Raw genomic sequence first — 21,080 nt, forward strand, 5'->3', positions numbered from 1 at the left:
ATGGAATAATTCTCTATATTTCAACAGTTAAATCCATACCTGTACCTCAAACCTCTATTTAATCTCTCAACTGTAGTGATTTATCATTAATATAAAATTCCTGTATCTGCTTCTATATATTTCATTATTTATGTTTTATGACATATATACTTGGAGTGCTCAAAGCAACCCCTCTTTTTCTGTGTTGCTGTGTTTGAGAAAAGGCAGTCTTGAAATTTTATATTTTCTAAACCAAAGTCTATTTAACAGATGATGTATTTAACTTCATTTTTGTATTTGTGGAAGTCCTATAGCTATACTAGTAGTCAGCACTAAAGGGAGCCAGGCTGCTCTGGTAGTTAAAAAGAATTGCCACCTCATTTTCTGCGAGATGAGGTCTCCCCCAAATCCAAACTCCTCAACTGCAGATCTAGTGATATATTTTTATCAGTTCCTACTGGGGAAAAAAAGAATAATAATAATGAAAAAAAGCAAATCAAATGCTTGGATCCCTGAATTGGAAAAAAAGCTGTTGTGGAATGGGAGGCAACAGTGGGTGGGTTTCCAGAAAATGCCTTGGAATAACTGGGTACATGTTGCTGGAAGTGCTGCTTTACTGAACGTCTTATTTTTTCAATCTGTCAGCATTTCACTTAAGTCTTGTATTTTCCTCTTAAATTCGTTAGAGTACTGGATGCCCTTTATAGTATAAAACCCAGGAAAATTTTCCTGTCTCAGCAGCTGTAGGGGCTTAACTATCTCTCTGCCACAGGGCAGAGGAACACAGCTAATTTGTCTTTTTTACTGCAAATTTGGAAATGTAATGATTTATTGCAGAAGCTATCACTATACCCAGAAATATTTTACTGCATCCTTCAAATGTGATAAGGATGAATTTCAGCAACCAGAGGAGAAAGATATCACTGCAGAGATCTATATGGATTTATAAACTTCTCATGCCAAGCCCGTGAAACGATCACCAGAACTAAATGTGATGACACTTGCTTGGCATTTACAAACTGGAGTGCAGGGAGATCCCAACATAAACCCAGAGGTATTAACAGCAGCAGGAGCATTTTGGAGAGAAGACAGGGAGCACCATGTCTGCGTGAGCAATTAACAAACACATATTTGTAGTACCATAAGTGACTTGGTCACTGATTCTTAGGAGTAGGATACAACTACCATATTATTCAAATGCTATCTCACACGTCTTTCACTTTGATTATACAAATTGTCTCTGGAAGTACCCAACTCTAATTTCCAACTTCTAATTTTCCTATAATGCATATAGGCAGAGACAGAATAGTAACCTGTAACCTGGCTGAAATTGCTATGTAAACCAGTGATGCTCAGTGTTTTTAAAAAACAAAATTAAGAAGTAATTGTACAAATAAAATGCACCACACCAGAACATTTCTACCAAGCGTGACTACAGTAGATCACTCCCATCCATACTAGGGAGTGGCCCTCTATCATTAATTTTTTTCTAAGCAAAAAAAAGTATTCCAAACTTCTAAAGTAACTTTTAGAAATTAGTTCAAATCAAAATTAATTATAAGTAAACTGAAATATAGTTTCACATAGGTATGAACTGGATTAATCAATGAAATTTAAAATCATCTCCAGTTTGTAGGTGTTGGGGGTTTTGTGTTTGTTTTATTCCAGATATAAAATATTTATTCCATTTCTAATTTTAAAAGATGTGAAAGAAATACAGTATTAGAAAAAGCTAGCATTTCTTTACTCTTTAAATAACATTTAAATTAAATAACATATGAATTGCCATAAAGAGATTAAACCAATGTAGTCTCTTTTGATTCACACTCTTCAGTTTTGATCCCTTGTCAGTGACTGCACAATACTACAAGTTAGAAGGATGAGATAGGAAGAAGTAGATAATCCTTCCAGACTGATGCAGTCCGATATCTCTAGATGCCATGTCTAACAAAAAGATAAATGGCCTAAAGTAAAAGAAACACCTAAACATTTGGAACGGATTCTTTTTATTCCTGAAATAAAGTCTCTGAAGGAATGAAAATGCTCAGGCCTTGCTCATAGAGTTCCAGCACTTTGAAGTGAGGACTTACAAAAACTCTGCAACTTGGATTACAATTGACGTGCTGACAGGACCTTAATGACTGTAGCATGTACAGTCGTGAGTGCCTCTTACCTGATAAAAAGTGCCATCCAGTGAGCAGACTTGTGCAGATGAGCAGTTCTGACACCGAAACTGCGAAGGAGATGATTTTCTGATCAGATAAGAGGCATCCACAGCTGGACATTTACAATTACCACTTCAATGTTCTGGGGTTTTTTTTTTGTTTGCTTGTTTTTGGGGTTTTTTTATGTGTGTTTGTGGGGATTTTGGTTTGGTGGGGTTTATTTGGTTGTTTTTTTTTTTTTTTTTTTTTTTAATTTTCAAATGTAAAGGTTAAAATTAATGTACTTATTCAAAACAGGAAAGACTTCTCTACTGAATAAATGGATGATTTCTCTTTACTGCTCTACCTCTTGCTCTTGAAAGGTCCACAGGTGTACCCATAAATACTAAGGGTGAATAGTACCAAAGACAGAGATAATAGATTTACTTGATCTCCATCCAAAAGAAGAGACTGATAATTAATTACCATCACAATTTCTGTTCTATAACAAGAACCAAAAGAGTTAAGGAAAACAAAATCATAGAGGTCCAGATGCTACTGGACTTATTAGTAGTGCAATGTAAGTTTTACAGGTTTTAGTTTGTCATTTTCAGCTTCAGGGGAGCAATTTACAACCACATAAAGGAAAAGATGAACACATATCTGACTATATGTATGTAAATTGCCAACATTTATATTCACCTAATTTTAAAAACTCTATTTCTGAGATTTTTAAACAATTTTAACCAGTACAAACAATGTTCTTTTTGTCAAGATAATAGTTACTCTTTCTTCCTAACCAATGCAGCTGCCCATAGTCCATTTGGAAGCAGAGGCTGAAGGACTAAAAGCCATGAAAGAATTCCATTAGTGTTGCCTCAACATGTCCTGCTACTACAGACAATGCTAACAAAAATGTAAGATGGCAAACCAAAAACCCACCCACCAGTTTCAAGGCAATATTGGAAAAAATATTACTTAAACTACTGGTACAATATTGGGGCTTCAGAAATCATATTATTTCAGTGCAAAAATATTATTTTCAAATTTAATTAATAATTCCCTATGTACATCAACTCCTCCAGTTCCTATCAAAATCCATCTTTCCCCCCCTCCACTACAGGTTAAGGTAAAGTTTTAAGGAACACTTAAATTGTTAAATCTACAGTTTGCTTAATCCTTCCTTGATCTTCTCTATCTGTGTCACAGTATTTTTTATTCTGAGTACTAAGAAGCTTACAGAAAAACAGAAGAAAAGTAGAGAGAGCTTGTAATATTTTATAGATCAGTACATGTATGTTAAGTGCTTAATCATGCTCCAATATAGTCTCCACTGCCACTGCTAGATAACAAATTTGCATAAATTGCTACAAAGACATAAAGAGTGAGAAACCATCAATAGCCACACAAAATGAATGCATAAAAGAAAGGGAAGAAATGGGTATATGATATCTAAAAAAAATTAAATTTACAAGGCAATATAAGGGCTACTAGATCAAACTGAGTATCAAACCTGAAAGAAATACCTCTTAGTAAATGAAATATTGCACTCTAAATGATACAAAAGCAGCAAAGAAAACTCATTTAGCTGTGATATCTGGCTGCTGACTGTTACACAGCATATCTACAAAAAAGGGGGGGGTAGTATGAACATAAACAGTATCAAAACAATTACATTTTGGAAGTAATTTTTCAGTGCCACTTTAAGTTTACTGACTGAATAAAACAGACTCTTTATACAGAACTGCTGGATGCAGATTTCCCAACTACTCTAACTCCAAGGTCACTTAAAGGCAAATTTGCAGAAAAAGAGCAAGCACTTGAGTTTTCATGTACTTAATTTAAAACTCAGAGCAAAACTTAAGTTTTGTATACCTGTTCTTTTTAAGTTTCAGAATCTACACAATATACCTGCTGCTGGGTTTCATTCAACTCTTTTAAGTAAAGAAATCAAAAAAACATCCAAAATTAATTTTTAGATAAGGGTTTTTTTGAGGTGTCAGAGCACGTATTTTGAACCAGGCTGAGAAAACTTTTATATTCTCAGTAATAAATATACCAAAGCATCATGTATGAATAATGTAACAGCATTTACATTTTCGCCTCTTAGTCTCCATCTTGTCATATAGATGAATTCCATAGTGTGATCCTTCCCCATGATTTCTCCGTTGCATAGTACATCCAGCTTAAAATACAATACAACAAAGAGTAAGGCAAAGAAATGGAAAATTTTAACATCTAAATGAACTCCTAAGAGAATCTTTGAGAGTTAATCCCACAACTCCTATCACTATATAACTCCATCAGACATGTATATCAAACCTGGACAAATACAACATGCTGACAATTAGCTACTTTGTATAAGTATTCCACTTTAGTTTTTCACTTTTGTGTTTTCAGTTAAGGTGTGGACAGAAGCAAGTCTCCTAAGCTAGGTAGAAAATCATTGATAGAAAAACATTCCCTCTATTTTCACCAGTACTGCACAGTACCAATTTAAAGAGATGTTGTATTTTGAAGGCCTCCTTGCTATGACAACAATCTTTTGAACAATCAAATAATTATAAAAAATAGTTCAAGAATAATGGTAAATTACAAGTAAGATGTACCTCTGATTACACAAACATGACTGTTCATTAGCTGAAGGCAAAAGAAAAAGCAATGATCTTGCATAAAATTACTTGTTTAAATCATATTTTAGCATCTTACTTCTGCATTGCAATGAAAATATTTGACAATTCTTTCATCACTATAGCCATGTTTTTCTGATTTTTAGAGGAAAGAGTGTTGAAATTTTGAAGTGAGCAGATATGATCCCTTCTCATTTACAGGCAGAAAATCTTACTGGGAATACTGAACTGTACTTAGTGGTGGGAGTTAAAAAAAACTATTCCTCAAGTTCGATTATTATTGTACTTCATAAAAACCTAATACATTACAGGGAAATAAAAATACATGCATCATTCTTTCAAATATACCTCATAAGAACTTGGAAGTTTTAATTTTAAGCTGAGAAACTTTTTGATGGTTCCCACAGTCACTCGAGTGGAACAGCGAATGAATTTCTTCATTAAACCCTAAAGCAACAGCAACAAAACAGAAAAAAGCATGTTAGAAAATCTGGAGCATGTAAACAATCTTTAGTGCAAGAACAGTTGTTATTAGCAATTTTTTCAACTAGTAACGAATATTACTGATCTCGTCTAATTCATAATGGTACCATAGGTTCATTTAGTTCATTTTTTTGCTAAAATTACAAAATGACAAACAAGTTCAATTGACCCACTAAAACCACCAAAAGCCCAAGAAGAACTTAGTAATCTATGTGTCTGTGTTAGTAACACTGGAAGTCAAACAGATACTCCATTTCTTAGAATTTCTTCAATCCTTGAGGAAAAAAAAAAGAAGTTATAGCATCTTCAAATAGTCTAAGTAAAATAGAGGCAAGCTACAAACTTGATGCGTTCTATTATCAGATTCTGTGATAAAAACCTAATGGTTTTGATTAAATGGGAAAGCTGGAAACCTGAGACTCCTACATGGTGATGGAGATACAGATTTCTTACTGTATATAGCATAAGCACACAGTGATAACACATACTTGCTGAATCAAAACTTTTTTACTTTGTGCGAGCTTCCCAAACTATACATGTAATGTGGCACACAGAAAAATGAAGTAGAGTTTTATATGACATATTTTCAATATTTTTGCAATTCTTAACTTTGCAATTTAATAATACATTATTAAAATCTAAGAGGATTTCTAAACACTTTCTTCTAGACTCAATACCATTAGTTATTCATCCATTCAGGGAAGAAAACAAATACCCCTAATTCTTAAAACAACAGGTTAGCAGGCATTACTCTACAGATTTCACAGAGGGAAGTGAGCTGCCCAACGCCACAGGCAACAAGTCAGTGTCAGGTTTACAGCTTAGAAGATCTGGATCACAGTCATTCAAAGCTCAAGCTATCTGAAAGAAGCTTCATGATGGCACGTGAAGACACAGATCCTGAAAGTGCAAGGCAGATAGTCTACAGCTAGCTTTTAAGTACCTCTGTGGTATTCTGTGGTAATGTGTAATGCAGTTGTATATCATCAAGGCTGTAAACTATAAAACTATAATCCATTAAAAAAAAAAATCTGCTTCACAGGTGCATTTCTGCTTGGAATCATATTTTTTCAGATTTCCAAGACACATTGAAATGCCAAAATCAAGTCGACTAAGACTGGAAATGAAGACATGGACCACATTAATATCTACTGTTAATGGTTATAAAATGATTTGGTTCTTATAAGATAATATTCTGCCAACAATAACATCACACAGATGATCTTTACCACTCACTTTGACTACATTATCTCCTGACTGCCCATTGTTGCGTAAACAGTCAAGGCAGATAGCAATCTGTGGGTCACTCCTGTGATAGTCTTTATCTTCTTCATTTTCATCACACTCCTCATCTACTTTGGGTTTATCAGCTTTTGGGCTTTCATCTGTAAATTAGGAAGATCATATTATTTGAGTGAAAAATAGTTAAAAGTCACAGTAGCAACAAACACACATTTAAAGTAATACTCATTTTTCAAGATTATATTTTTCTTCAAACTAAATTTATAAATTTTTTATTCAGTGCATTCTTAAAATGATGAATTTACAACTCTCTCAAAATAAAGTTTTAGCAGTAAAATTTCAATGCAAGCAACAAATTTCTATGTGACCAAATATAATTATGCTGCTGGCCCACTAATGGTTATGGCTGTTTACTCCTGCTTGTGCAAAGTGATTAAAACCCTCCAACTGCACATGCATCAAGATCACTCAATCACCTACACCTGGTCTATGGTATTGCAGTTCACTACCAAAAGATATTGCTTTTAAATAAACAGCATATCAAAATAACATAGGTACACTTACACTTGCATATCATAATAACATAGGTAAGCCATTCATATTAATTGTCTGCTGCAACAACCTGAAATGTTGTGGACATCTGAAATGTTACTTCATGAACAAACGAAGGAAAGATAAAACTTAACTTTCGTGCAATTTTGACTTGGTCTAAGCTATGTCATTGTAAAAACTCCAGGTGTGCCTCTCCTGAAGAATTTTAGAACTAAATAGCCACATGCTTACTTGTTCTCCTTTAAAATCAGAATTAAAAAGAAAAGAAGAACGGTCCCCATATTTTTTGTCAGAATACACATCCTGCATAACCATGCATATACCATGTTATCACTCTTCACTGATGCAGTTACATGTTCTATGGATCCTGGTTTAAAAATCTAACTCTTTGGAAAAGGTACTATCTATCTCCTGCAGTTTCCACAGGTTCAGTGTTGTTGAACAATCAAATGCTAAGGCTAGCAACTAATGTCTAGATTAAGCTGCAATGTTTGTAAATAATAAGCATACAATGAGCCATAATATGGAGCAATTTTTACAGATTTGTAAATCTGTACACTATACAATACACTATACAATACACACTGTACAATACACTAATACATGAATTTTTTTTCTGTATGCTCAACATATATTGTGATTTGAAACATAGGCTGCTCTCTGTTGTCATAAAACATTATCACAAGTAGCTTGCATAGGCTACTTTTGCATTTCCTGAAAAACTTTCAGATCATATCCTGCTGTTTTCCTACACTTACCACAAACTTCAAGTCACTTAGAAGAGTTAAGATGAGAAGACAGAATGAAAACTTTATCAAATATCAAGTTTCTAGACTCAGTAATTGGTTCATTTGGTTCCATTTACACATTCAATATAAGTTTAAAGCTACATTCATTACTTTTCTTTCTCACAATTTTGAAGTATTTATAATTATAAAAGATTTGTCTATAAGTGCCTACTAGCTACTGCCTCTCAGCTGATTCTCTGTCATATATGTTCCCATTATCTTTCTGTGAACAGAATTTAAAGTATCAAACACAAGATTTTTTTTTTTTTTTGTGAAAGTCCCAGAGGCACACTCTTTCAACCAAGAAGGTGCAGTCTACCTGTCACAAGCATTGTTTAAGGAATCTGACAGTGATTCACAGATTCTTTGGCAATGCAAAAATATCCACCACTGCCAACAGTTATCATACTAAGTAATGGAGGAAGATTCTGTTTTGCAGTTTGAAAAGTCTTGAAAGACAAACCAACTACAGGACTATGAAAATTTAGCAAATTTCCGATCATAAAATCATTACAGAAATAGGCAAATACACAAAAAGCTTGTGTATTTCAAGGTACTCTGATAGAAATTCAAATGCTTCTTCAATTGGCACTAGACCAATAAAGTTTTTTTTCTCTCCACCACAGCATGCTTCCTACCACCATCCATCAATTCTCTCTAATAACCACTCTGCTAGTGGAGTCACCAATGCTTGAGAAAGGCTTTGATGTTTGGGTTTCTTTTCTTCTGATAGGTGAAAATTCTAAGTCCTGAGATTTTTTACAGATCTATCCATGATGTTAAGTTCAGGAACTGCGTCGTGATGTGTGTAAAGGACATAACAGACTTGTACATAAGATAAACAGTGATTGCAGGGCATGGTATGGGCACCTGAAACGGTCCCTACTACCTAAAATTATTCTCAATAAATAATTTATTCTCAGGCAACATTCTAAATGCTTGATTACTGCAGAACATAGTTTAAATGCTTATAGTTTGTCTCAATTAGTTGTCACAACTTTCAAATGGTTAGTAGAGCCAAATTTTCATAGCCTGAAGATAAAGTCACTAACAGAACTGGAACATTTGTAGCTACTTAAAAGTACATTGTGAGAGTTAGAACAAAACAATCCTATCACTCATTATACTTAGTCACTGATCTCCATTAGGCTTACCATTACATAATGGGAATAAGGTAAAAACCAGAAGAATAATTTGGGTAAAAGAAAGTCACATTCTAAATATTTGCAAATTCTATGTCTGTTTTTTATGTGTATATCAGAAAATTGCTTTCTACACAGTCAGAAAGTGTCTGTATTTCCTAGAAAAATGTCTAACTATTTTAAAAACTGACTACACTACAACACACTGCAACAGTAAGTTGTAGTAAACTAATGCAATTTCATCTAAACTGTCCTGCAGTTCTTAAATATGTAACAGAGAAAAGGACTTTATCACTTATTGAGGATGCCAAATGCAAATCAACAAAACTAGCGAGGAAGAAAAAGAGATGTTATGGAGTTGAAAAGAAGATATTATAAATATTTGAGTGCAGAAGAGTATTATAAGACATTTACTTAACAGTGAACCCTTAGTAAAAATAGCTATTTCTTTAGCTTAGCAAAGGCTTTCAAAAATTCTTAAAAATGTCCAAATCTAATGGGCTATGGTGTCAAAGCCTTAGTGTCAAATTAATGGTGCACAATACCAGTGTGATGAAGTCCTCACTTACTAGCTCAATACTGTGTTCTTGAAGTTCACGGATCAAATATGACAAAAAGGAAACATAAAGAAAAAGCATTTTGGAACCTAGATTATACAGTCGTTTATTGTGTATAGAAAAATGTTACTACTCGCCATAATTAATTCCAGACAATTTATTACTTAAAAGCTGGTCAAATTCAGTAACAGAAAATAATCAGTAAAAAACCTCAAGTAGTTCTGTATCTTGCTGTATTAAGAAAATCAGTAATGCCAGTGGAAAATCTCCTGAATTTTTAAAGTGAGATCTTAGTGAAATGCAAACAAGCGGCAATAGAGCTAGTGTTTGTAAAACAACTGGGAAGACATTATCAGCAGTACCTGAAGGCCCAGACTACATTTAAGTAGATTTGTTACTAGAGTTTCTCTATTATCTTTGACTTCAGTAGCAACAACCTGCTTGAATGTGCAACAATGTGTTTGAAGAAACAGGGCTTAAAAAGCAATGTAGCTTAACAGATGAAAGGAAAGAAAAAGAGCCATCACCTTGTCCATTTTCTTGAGGTTTGTTTTTCTTCCAAAATTCGATCTCTCGCTGCAGTTCCTCTAGTTAACATCAAAGAACAGTAATGTGAATTTTTAACTCAATATTATGGGTACTTCATTAGAAACAGCCATATTCCCTCCATCAACCCAAACAGGTACTCAAAAGCAAATGAAAAACTTACGTTCTCGAAGTCCAGGCACCAGTTTAAATATAATTTCTTCTAAGGTGTTATCCAGCCTTCCAAAGAGAAAATATAAATTTCACATTAACTAGAAACTAGGTTTTTAAATAGCTTTAGCCTTTAAATAACAAAAACTTTTTAATAGTACAATGAACTGCATGTTTCTTGTATGTAATATCTCCTGCAAAAACCAATTGATTTTAGCCTGAGAGACAACATGCATTATAGTTTATCTCAACTACCTGTTTAATGGATTTGTTTTCAAAGTAAAAAAGGAATTTATTTTTAATGAGTAAAGATAAATTAAACGGAAAAGAAAAAAATTAATACACTGTAAAGTTTTCATTGTTTAATTTGTGCTACATACAAACAATTGTGCTACTAAAACGAACAAACTGGAAAAGTAGTATCCAATTTTAAGGTCCTGGTCATCAGTAATATGCATGAAAATTATAAATTCTATTATCATATTAAGTGTCAAGTGCTTCGGTAATGAGGCTGTTATGAAAAACTCTATTCCCCACTCATTACAACATAGACAAGGCAGTCTTGGCAGGACAAAGAAGACCACTGAGCATCCATGCTGTTCTGGCTAGACAATTCGCAGTACCCAACATAATTAATTTAAACCATTTAAATCTCCCCTGAGTTTGCCTACCAGACAACCTTATGCAGCACAGGCATGTCCCCTGATATCCTGATATAAGTGCCAGAAATAGCTATTGCAGTCCTTTCCAGAGGACACAGAGCATTTATCTTGGGTGCTGAAGTTAAAATATTTTTCTTCCTTTTTATTTGAATTTTACCTACTCTCCTATCCATTTAATTTATCATCCTCTTTCTAGTTCCTGTCTCTTACTGTTCAGTTTCCTCTGTTTCTCATGCTGTTTTCTTTTCCTTTCTCCCCTTTGCCCTCTATTTCTTTTCTTGTGAACAGTAACTCCTGTGATCCACAGCCTAAACAAAAATCCATGCCAAACCAAAAATACTAAGTAATAAAGCCAGAGAAATTAAGTACCTTGAGATTCAGTAAAGAGCTACACTACAAATATTGCCTTTGTTATACTAATTGCCTTATTTTCTCTTCGTAATAATGATCTCTCTATATATATATATTTGCATATATACATATATATATATACAAACACACATGTATGTGTATCTGTTATTAGTAATACACTATAGGTGTCTTACAAAGCATATGACTTGTTCTCTATCTTTTTTTCACTAGAACAGCAGCAAAGTAGAAAGAAAACTGAATGATTTTACTGTTGAGGAATGACATTCTAATAGATAACAATGATCTTCTTGTAATAAATACATGAGCATTCCAGGTTCTTTTCTTTACAGAATTTGCATTTGCAATTGAAAGTTTACAATCAGACAATGACACAATCATCTTGTTCTGAGACTGGGGTCCTGTGATATTCATCAGTCCATGGAAACAGCTATACCATAAGAATATTTGTTTCAGCTACAGTCAAAATCCATTTTTAATTGCCTCTTCTTCAGCAACTGAAAAAGACCTTCCCTAAAATAAAGAAATGAAGAGAGTATTCTTTCACTGTTTTCCTTTCCACAGAAGGAAACCAAAATCATAGGATGTCTTAACACTTAGCTTCTGTTAGAGGACAATATATTTTTACCTTTTCAAATGATTTTTCAAGCCTCTCCTATCAGTATCTAATGCAACTATATGGTACTGCTTTCCATGAAGTTTCCCCAGGAGACATTTGGGAACTTGGGAACCTGTCCTGGAAATCTAACTAATTTCACATTGGAAGAAAGTTTCAATCTTCATAACTTACTCATTAAGAAGTAAAACTTCAGAAGAGAAAATTCAAAGCCCCACTATTAAGGATGGTATAATACATGATGTTTTCCCACATTTATTTTCAAGAATTCCCACTTAGCACTTTTTAAATCATCTTCAGTGGCTCAAAGCAAAAGTAATTAGTAATGCTAACACAGCAAAAACCCCAGTATACTTAGCAAATTTATGATGCCAGTAGCAAGAACTGGCTTCATACTCCAGTCAAGTACTTTATTTTCTTTTTAAAACTAAACAAAAAGAGGTATTTGAGCCTTGAAATACTTTTCAGCACTTGAAAAAACGCAGAAAAAAATAACACATCTGTTCTTTAAGTACAAGGAAGTTACAGGGAAAAACCGCAGAAAATTATAGACTCTCAATTTCACATGCATCTTTTTGTCCATATTATTCATACTTATGATCACTCTAACAAAAGATTTGTATATCTGCAATTTGCATCAAACCTATTCCAAAATGAAACTACTTGACATAACTCCAGAGTTGGTCTAAGTCATTTAATATACTTGCTGTTGATACTGAAACAAGAAAATTACTGTATTAGAAAGACTTCTTTCCAACTCCACATTTTCTAGCCTCCAAACCAGAACATACAGACAGAAGAACCAAGTATTTATGTTAGTTTAATATAGTTCCTTTTTTCACCTCTTCTATAATACTGAATGATAGCTCATTCAGTAAGTTCACAGCTACTCTCAGATAATTGCTAATTATCTGAAGTGAAGCAAACAAAGGCTATCACTCAGGAAAACTTGCATCCAAAGAGGCATGCTACCAAGAAGAGAAGAAGCCTGCCTTCATGGCATAACCAACACACACCCTATTGAACACTGAGGATGCAGAATTCTGCTAAATCAGGAAAGGGAATTATAGAATTTAATACTCTAGGTTCCCAGATTTTGATTTTAGAGCCCAATGCTCAATTTCAGACCTACGCTTACAGTCTCAACAGACCCTAAAGTCTGCCAACTAAACAATACATCTAGAAAACTCACATAGCTATGAAGTTACTCAGAACTGAGTTTACAAAGTAGTTTATGAAGTTTATCTCAAAGATCTCAGTTAAAAATGCTATCTAGAGTGTTCGACGTCATTTCTCAGAAAATTAATGCATTCTTGAGCAATGATGGGCCTGGTCTCTGCAGCTGGAGTATAAGAAATATATTAAGTTATGCAGGCAACATCCAAAAAAGATAATTCCATTACACTGCTCATGTGCTCTTCTGAATATGAGTTTAGCAAATGCTTAAAATTATTCCTTCAAAGTACAAGCAGCAAACTACTAGCTATTTGCAGTTTGCTGGCAAATAAACCCAAAGACTCTAAAAGGAGTTTCAGGAAATAATTGCAGAGAAAATAGCTCTTCCCACATTTCTGGCTTACAGTCAAAGCTTTTCTCACCCTTTTATTATTTCCTGCTTAAAGCATACTATACTAAACATTTACTAGATGTTTCAGAAAATGCATTTTTCAGCTTCTATGAAATGGTCCTGTCAGAATTAAAGAAATATTTCTAAAATGCTTTTGTTTCCCACTTATTAGTAGTCCTATGAACTCTGCATACTGTCTTCTATAATGGCTGACACAGTGCTTCAGACTGACATCAGGAGATCATGGTAAACATCTACAGAAACCCTTTTAGCCCTATTCAGAAAACATTCAGATGATAAAGACTTCAGCTAAACACCCTTTAGAGCTGCTGAATTTAATCTCTCACCTATCCTCCTGCTATATAACTGAAGCATGAGAATTGCTATGCACACACAAAACACTCAAAAACCTAAGCAAAATATGACAAACTGCAGCAAACACAATCACACAATCATTAGGAAATAATACCAACCAGAGTAAATTCTAGAACATTTGCTTTAATTTGTACAATATACTTTCTATGTCTTTCTGTTATCCTTCCCCCTTTCTGAAAAAAAAAAAAAAAACCCAACAAAAAAATCCTTCACAATTTACTGGGAGATGAGAAATTAAGAAAACCTTTGGCCAAGAGCTGCTAAATATGTATTATTCCAGGATACAGACATAAAGACTTTTTAAAAATTTTTTTGTTCTTTCATTTCAGGAGATGTTGCAAATATTGTACAATGCCATCTTACCTTAACATTTCTAGTGGATTGGTCTCATGCACTTGGTTGCCACACCTGGGACAATCATTGCTATCTTCAAAGTGTTGAACAATACAAGTCTTACAAACTGAGGGACAGAAGAAAACAAAACAAAACAAAAAAACCCCCACGTCAGACTAGAATGTAAATAATATTGCTTAAACATAATGATACCACTGAACAACTACTACTACTATTTCATGCATCAAACAGTATTATTTTAAAGCAAATACCTAGAGTGTATCTTATGCTCTTCTCTTTCCTCACAGCCATAGCTAGTTCTGCTTTGCCAGACACAGCAGCACTGAGTTCAGCAGAACAGGTTAGACAACTGCTGCTTTAGATTATGTTGTATTTTTACTACTTACAATTCTCCCATCATAGAACACATACCATGTAACACATGTAAAGAGAAGGTTCTGAGGAAGCGCATGCTAGGGCAGCAGAGCCAATCATCATTCCAGATTATTTGGAAATGACTCGTGCACATATATTTTATTTCCTACAGTGTTACTGAAAAATGCAAGTATGCTGTAAATACTTAAAATAGAAAAGTTCACAGAAATTGTACACAGGCTTGAAGAGACAATGCTTTCATTTCAACATCACACCTTCAAAAGCTATGACAGAACTTACAGCAAGCTTTTAATACTTGAATCTTAAAATGAAAAATCAGTATTATGGACCATGGCAAGCACAAACAAACCCAAAGCAACAACAATGTGAATATAAAATCCAGTAAACTGAAATTAAACTAAACAAGGTGCTACACTACCGTTGCTTCCAAACGTTTAATTGCAGATGGTAGATTTAGCTGTCATTAATATGAAAATGGAACACAAAGTGATGAGAAAATGCCTGCTACTACTACTGCATTACAACATCATGGATGGAAATAAACTTATCCTCTCGTTTATTACTTCACCTAAACTGAAATGAGAACGGCAAATTCATCAGTAAATGGACTAAAAAAATAAATGGGCTCCTGCAAATGCAACATGTTTTCTGCTGAAACACTGTAATTCCTTTCATCAACTACCTAAAGCAATAAGAATACCTCTAAAACAAGCTAGTAAATGCTAATTATGTGACAACTGTTAAGTGATCTTGAAATGCCTTTAACAACTGTCACCTCACAAGTGAAGTCTGTGCTTATCTTTGCCTTGGTATGCTCAGAAGAGTTACTGCATGTCAGCTGATGCTGATAATATGTACACATTAAACATTTATGTGGGTGTTTTTTCAAAGTACTTTAAAACACTAACATATGGACATTAATTTCATAGCTCTGGTTGAAATGACAATGAACTTTTCCCTTTCAGTCTGACAGGCAGGCTTCAGAACTTGCTGGCTGGCTCTTGGCGCTCTGCCCAGGCAAAACAGCTCTGGTGGTGCTGGATGCAGGGCAGGCTTCAGCTGATCTGGTAAAATGAGCTCAAGAAGGCCCCAAGTCCTGCCAAACAAGGCCAACATGTGAGGTGGAGTGCTGTCCTCTGCACACAGGGACTGCAAAGCAGCTGAGACAAAGGGGTATTGTAAAGTAATATGTAATAACCAAAAAGCTCTCTCTCCCCTGTAGCTAAATAAGATGATGCATGCTTGATACCCTCAGGTCAGTAAGTGTCACAAGTGAGTCTTAGTCACATGAAGAAGCAGCATCACATTTCCAAAGTTATACTTTTGGAACAAATATTTCAGTAAACTATACTGCTCAGTAAAACTGTACTGAGGAACAAATAGAAACCCTGAAGGTATCCATACCTGAAATACTTGCAAGCAACCCCTAACACCATTCAAGTGCACAGACAGAATTAGCACAGCTGGCTGAACAGCCTAATATAATATTCTCAAAAATCTTGCTTATCTTCAGATCCTCATTACTGTACCTTTAGTTTCTCAAGCCCTACAAGTAGTCCTGAAGACAGTCCAAAAAATGGCTCAAGATAAATCATGAGCATGTCATATTATTGAAATTTTAAAAAAACACAAACAGCCAATGACACTAATAATATCAAATCCTGACACAGTATTCATGAGAAAGCTAGGATGAAGTGAGCTTTTCTTTCTGAAATAGAACATCCTAGTAACGTATAGTTTGCTACCTTGTCCTTCTGAAGAAGTAAAAAATGAGCCGCTCAAAAAAATGCCCTACTCTAAACATATGGCAGGAAAACCAAAACAGAAGACTACAGGCCAGTCAGTCTCATCTCTGTGCCTGGCAAGGTCACAGAGCAGATCCTCCTGAAGGCTCTGCTAAGGCACGTGGATAACAAAGGGGTGACTGGTGACAGCCACACGGCTTCACAAAGGGCAAGTCCTGCCTGACTGATTTGGTGGCCTTTTATGATGGGGTCACAGCCTGAGGTGGACAAGGGCAGAGCAACAGATGTCATCTGCCTGGACCTGTGCAAAGCATTTGACACTGTCCCACATAACATTCTGGTCTCTAAACTGGAACAATGGATGGAACACTCACTGGATAAAGAACTGGCTGGATGGTTGCACCCAAAGTATTGTGATCAATGGCTCAGTGTCCAAATGAAGATGTGTGATGCGTGGTGTTCCTCAAGGGTCAGTACTGGGACCAGTGCTGTTTTACATCTTTGTTGGCCATATGGACAATGGAATTGAATGCACCTTCAGCAAGTTTGCAGATGACACCAAACTGTGTGGTGAAGTCAACACAGTGGAGGAAAGGGATGCCAACCAGAGGGACCTTGACAGCCTTGGACCTTGACAGGCTCAAGAAGTGAGCTCGTGCAAACTACATGAAGTTCAATAAAGCCAAGAGTTCTGCACCTGAGTCGAGGTAATCCCATGCAAGAATATAGGCTGGGAGGAGAAAGGATTGAGGGCAGCTCTGAGGAGAAGGACTTGGGGGTGATGGAGGACCAGAAGCTGAACATGAGCCAACAATGTGCACTTGCAGCCCAGAAAGCCAACCAGGTTCTGGGCTGCATCAAAAGCAGCACAGACAGATGTGTGAGGGAGGTGACTCTCCCCCTAGGCTGTTCTTGTGAGACCCCACCTGGAGTACTGTGTCCAGTTCTGGAGTCCCCAGCATAGGGACACAGAGCTCCTGGAATGTGTCCAGAGGAGAGCCACTAAAATGATCAGAGGGTTGGAGCAGCTCCCTTCTAAAGACAGGCTGAGGAAATTGGGATTGTTCAGCCTGGAGAAAAGGAGGCTCTGAGGTGACCTTTTAGCAACCTTCCAATCAATATCTGAAGGGGGACTACAAGAAAGCTGGGGTAGGGCTTTTTACAAAGGTGTATAGTGAAAAAACAAGGGGAAATTATTTTAAACTTAAAGATTTAGGTTAGACATTAGAAAGAAATTCTTTAATTTGAGGGTGGTGAGACACAGGTACAGGTTGCCCAAGGAAGCTGTGGCTGCCCCCTCCTTGGAAGTGTTCAAGGCCAGGTTGGATGGGGCCTTGAGCAACCTGGTCTAGTGGGAGGTGTCCCTGCCCACGCAGGGGGGGTTGGAATTAGATGACCTTTAAGGTCCCTTCCAACACCAGACATTCTATGATTCTACATTCCAACCAAGCTTCCCAAGGAGTCTGTGAAATGTGCTACTGCCAACTGAGGTCTTCAACTGAAACACCAGATATCTCATAATCCTAGTATCTACCCCGTGATGAAGATGGAGATGCTACACTACTGTTAGGAGAAAGTGTATGTACAGATTAGTTGCTAGTAATGACAATACTGATGAGAATCACAATGTTAAGAAATCATCTACTGTCTCAGAAATTCCATTTGGAGAATCTTGACTTTAAACAGTGCGGGGAAAAAAAGGCTGAGGAGTGAGTACGATACTGAAATTATGAAGTCTCACAGAGATGGGAATAGTAGCCATATGGAAATTAAGCTGAAAGTTGATGAGTTAAGTAACATAAAAGTTTACACTAGACCATTTCTGACTTGACTTCACAGAAACTGAGCTTAGGGTTAAATCTTTTTCAATGGAGAACTACAAATGAGGTGGAGTTCCTCTTCTGCTAACTTCTACAGAAAAGGAAGGGTTGGTTGTTATTTTTTTAAGCCTCCTGTTTGACAGAAACAGCAGAATCTCAATTAAGCCAGTTTTTCTAGTCAGAGACCAATTTTAAATGATTAATAAAGAACAAAAAATGGTATAAGCATGATCACTATAAGGTAATATTAATTTTGGAATTGATAAGACTCTTTGGAGACTCAAAGAGGATTAGCACAAAAATACTTCAAAATGATTAATGTGGCTTTGTATCAATCCTTTTTTTTTTTTCTGTAAGCAATTATTACTAGCCTCCTTCAGAGAAAGTTTCTGTTTTTTGACAAAATTATGTGTGAAATTCTTTGACGATTCATTTGTTCTTAGGATCTCTGCTTCATTCATGCCAGAAGTTCTCAGTCTATGATGAGATGACATTGACTTGACTGCTTTGAAAAGACTCATTGATTAATCTTGTAAAGATATTTTAAACTTTGCTTTGATAGCCTTTTTGTTTTGCAAACTAAAGACAAATAACACCTACCTGAGCTACAGCTTTCATTTACACCTAGAAGAAATTTGAAATTACTTCTATACAGAAGAACTCTATGCACAGGCTAGATAGCTACATTTAAAGTCAGATGATTTACCCACTCCTACCCTCCTGCTAAAACCTCCCAAATACTAATCACTCATAAATATAAAGCCTGCTAATATCCACACTCATGAATCTTGAAGAAATATTTATAACTCAAACTGAACTATGGAAAGTAAGTAATTCCTAGGTCTGAATATGTTTATGTGCTGTCTTCCTGATTTTTTTTGAGAGAAGATGGTGCCCCTGGAGGCCATTCGTGGTCCATCAAAGACACTTATGATTAATGAAGAGGTTAATCTTCAGTGTGAGAGGGGTCCTCAAGTACGATATAAACAGTCAAAAGATCATGAGGAACCAAGAGTCTTAAGCCAATCCTACATGGATGCATTCCTTACCCCAGCAAACATATAGATGTCAATCAAGACTTTTTGCAGCCAGCTCAAATCAGGAGGTCATCTTACACCAAGAAAAAGCCCAAACCTTGGAATTATAGATCAATACTTCAGTAATCTAGAACAACTTCTGGTTTTTCTCATGTAAAGCTATGGTGCTACTTGCCTGACAAAACTACATGGGATTTACTGATAGCAATGTAAAACTCAAAAATACACAAAAATTCTAGCACTCAATAATAATGAACTGATAGGTGATACTCCTAGTAGGAGTAGGATCATCAACCTATTATCTTCAGATATGATAGGTGTAATTACTCCATTTTTCTCAATATAAAACACTGAACATTTTTCAGAGCCTATCAGTTTGAATTTTCAGTGACTGGTATGAAGTCTAAGGTAAAAAGGATAAGGAATAGCTTAACTGAAATGTACACAGCTTGCAGACTTTCGAGGTATCTGCTACATGTGCCAGCAAAATGACGACCTGAATTTCATGTTGTACTATGACACTTCTGATGAACCAAAACAAAACTTAAACTCACATAGGTTGATTGTCTACAGCTGATAAAAATACTTGTGTTGCATATGCTAACTGGCTGAGAACCATAACATAATTCACAATGCTACACTTTCCAATATAGAAATATAGGGTTCGCACAATCTTTCGGATCTTTGTTACCAGCTGGAAAATACAGATAACAGTGTCACAACTGTGCTGTATGTCATCTTATGTAAAGAAATTGCACTTCTTATGCATAGCTATACATATACTGTTCAACTAGAAGACTCTTCCTAGGTTAGCTTTCTAAATGTTGATTAACAAGGTACCTAAATAAAACTTTGTATTGCATTTGTTAAACAGAATATGCTATGAGAAAACGTTCATTAGTTAATTGTGGGACAAATCCCTTGTCAGTACACAACCTTTGATTTCTTTCAAGGATCTCCTCTTAGCTAATCACTCTGACCCAGTGAGGAGAGGAGGGGCACAGGATAAGCACAGCCCGTGAAACACCAAACCCATCTCAATGATGGCATAGAGATGTAACAAGCCCTTTGGTATGTTTAATGAAGTGTTTATTGGGCTACCTTAAACCTGCTTTAAAAGCACTTGCTTTTAGGAAAGTGTCTCCATAAGAGTAGGATAGGAAACTTTTAAGATACTTAACCACCCTTCTCAAAACCTGCACATATGAGGCTACTCTACTGTTGATTACAATTACCAGACATGGCCAGACCAAATTTCCTTCTGTTAAAAGGGAGAGATAATGTCAGTATGTAGGGATCAAGAAAGGCTTTTTGGGTTGAAACATTCTATTACAAAATTACACATCTCCATTAACCCTTAAGTCCTCCTACATGCCATTGACTGAAGCTTCTGCAGGAGAAGGAACACAAAAGCATACCTGCTTGCTTTTCTGAGGAAAGGAAGTTTTGCTGCAGTAAAGTTCTGGTGGGATCTCCTGATGAGACTGCAAGTTTTTAGCAAGATTTGAAAAACACTCTGGTTGCAAGCTTATTGGTTTGATATTGAAACTTACATCTCTGGTCATTTTCTTTCATGGAAGGCAATTTCTGAAAGTTTCTAGACTGCACTGATTGACAGTTCCTTAAGGCAAATAATAGAGAGTAACTAGGAGTAATGACTACTTAATCTGCTGTTCATAAACTGATGATGAAAACAGCCACAGATGGCAGAGTGCCTTGTAGTGACCACATGATGAATGAGTTCAGTATCTCCAGCAAGGATACAAAGTTAAACAGCAGAGTTAGGATTCTGAACTTCAAGAGTTGGGACTTGAATCTTGTTTTAAAATGTCAGATTTTGCAGGGAGGCTACAGCTAGAAAATAAGGTACTTAGAAAAGCTGTCTTAGTTTTTTTTAAAGAGAAGTTATTTACACCTCAAGAGCTACAGGGAATTCCATCAGAAGAG

General features: G+C 35.6%; 1 protein-coding gene across 4 annotated transcripts in view; it reads right to left on the reverse strand.

The window, feature by feature from the left end:
* PCGF5 (polycomb group ring finger 5) overlaps nt 1-21,080 on the reverse strand; it is a 64,940-nt gene that overhangs the window by 9,729 nt on the left and 34,131 nt on the right. For 3 of the 4 annotated variants that reach the window (XM_071748730.1, XM_071748729.1, XM_071748728.1), the window contains exons 3-9: nt 14,166-14,262; nt 10,227-10,282; nt 10,045-10,104; nt 6,473-6,621; nt 5,102-5,200; nt 4,219-4,308; nt 2,153-2,212 (exon numbers count right to left, since the gene is read on the reverse strand). In XM_071748730.1, coding sequence (XP_071604831.1) covers nt 2,153-2,212; nt 4,219-4,308; nt 5,102-5,200; nt 6,473-6,621; nt 10,045-10,104; nt 10,227-10,282; nt 14,166-14,262 — 611 coding nt within the window. The remainder of the gene's footprint in view (nt 1-2,152; nt 2,213-4,218; nt 4,309-5,101; nt 5,201-6,472; nt 6,622-10,044; nt 10,105-10,226; nt 10,283-14,165; nt 14,263-21,080) is intronic. The other variant, XM_071748731.1, reaches the window with a different exon arrangement.

Source organism: Heliangelus exortis, chromosome 7 (genome assembly GCF_036169615.1).
Source record: "Heliangelus exortis chromosome 7, bHelExo1.hap1, whole genome shotgun sequence".
Classification (NCBI taxonomy): domain Eukaryota; kingdom Metazoa; phylum Chordata; class Aves; order Apodiformes; family Trochilidae; genus Heliangelus; species Heliangelus exortis.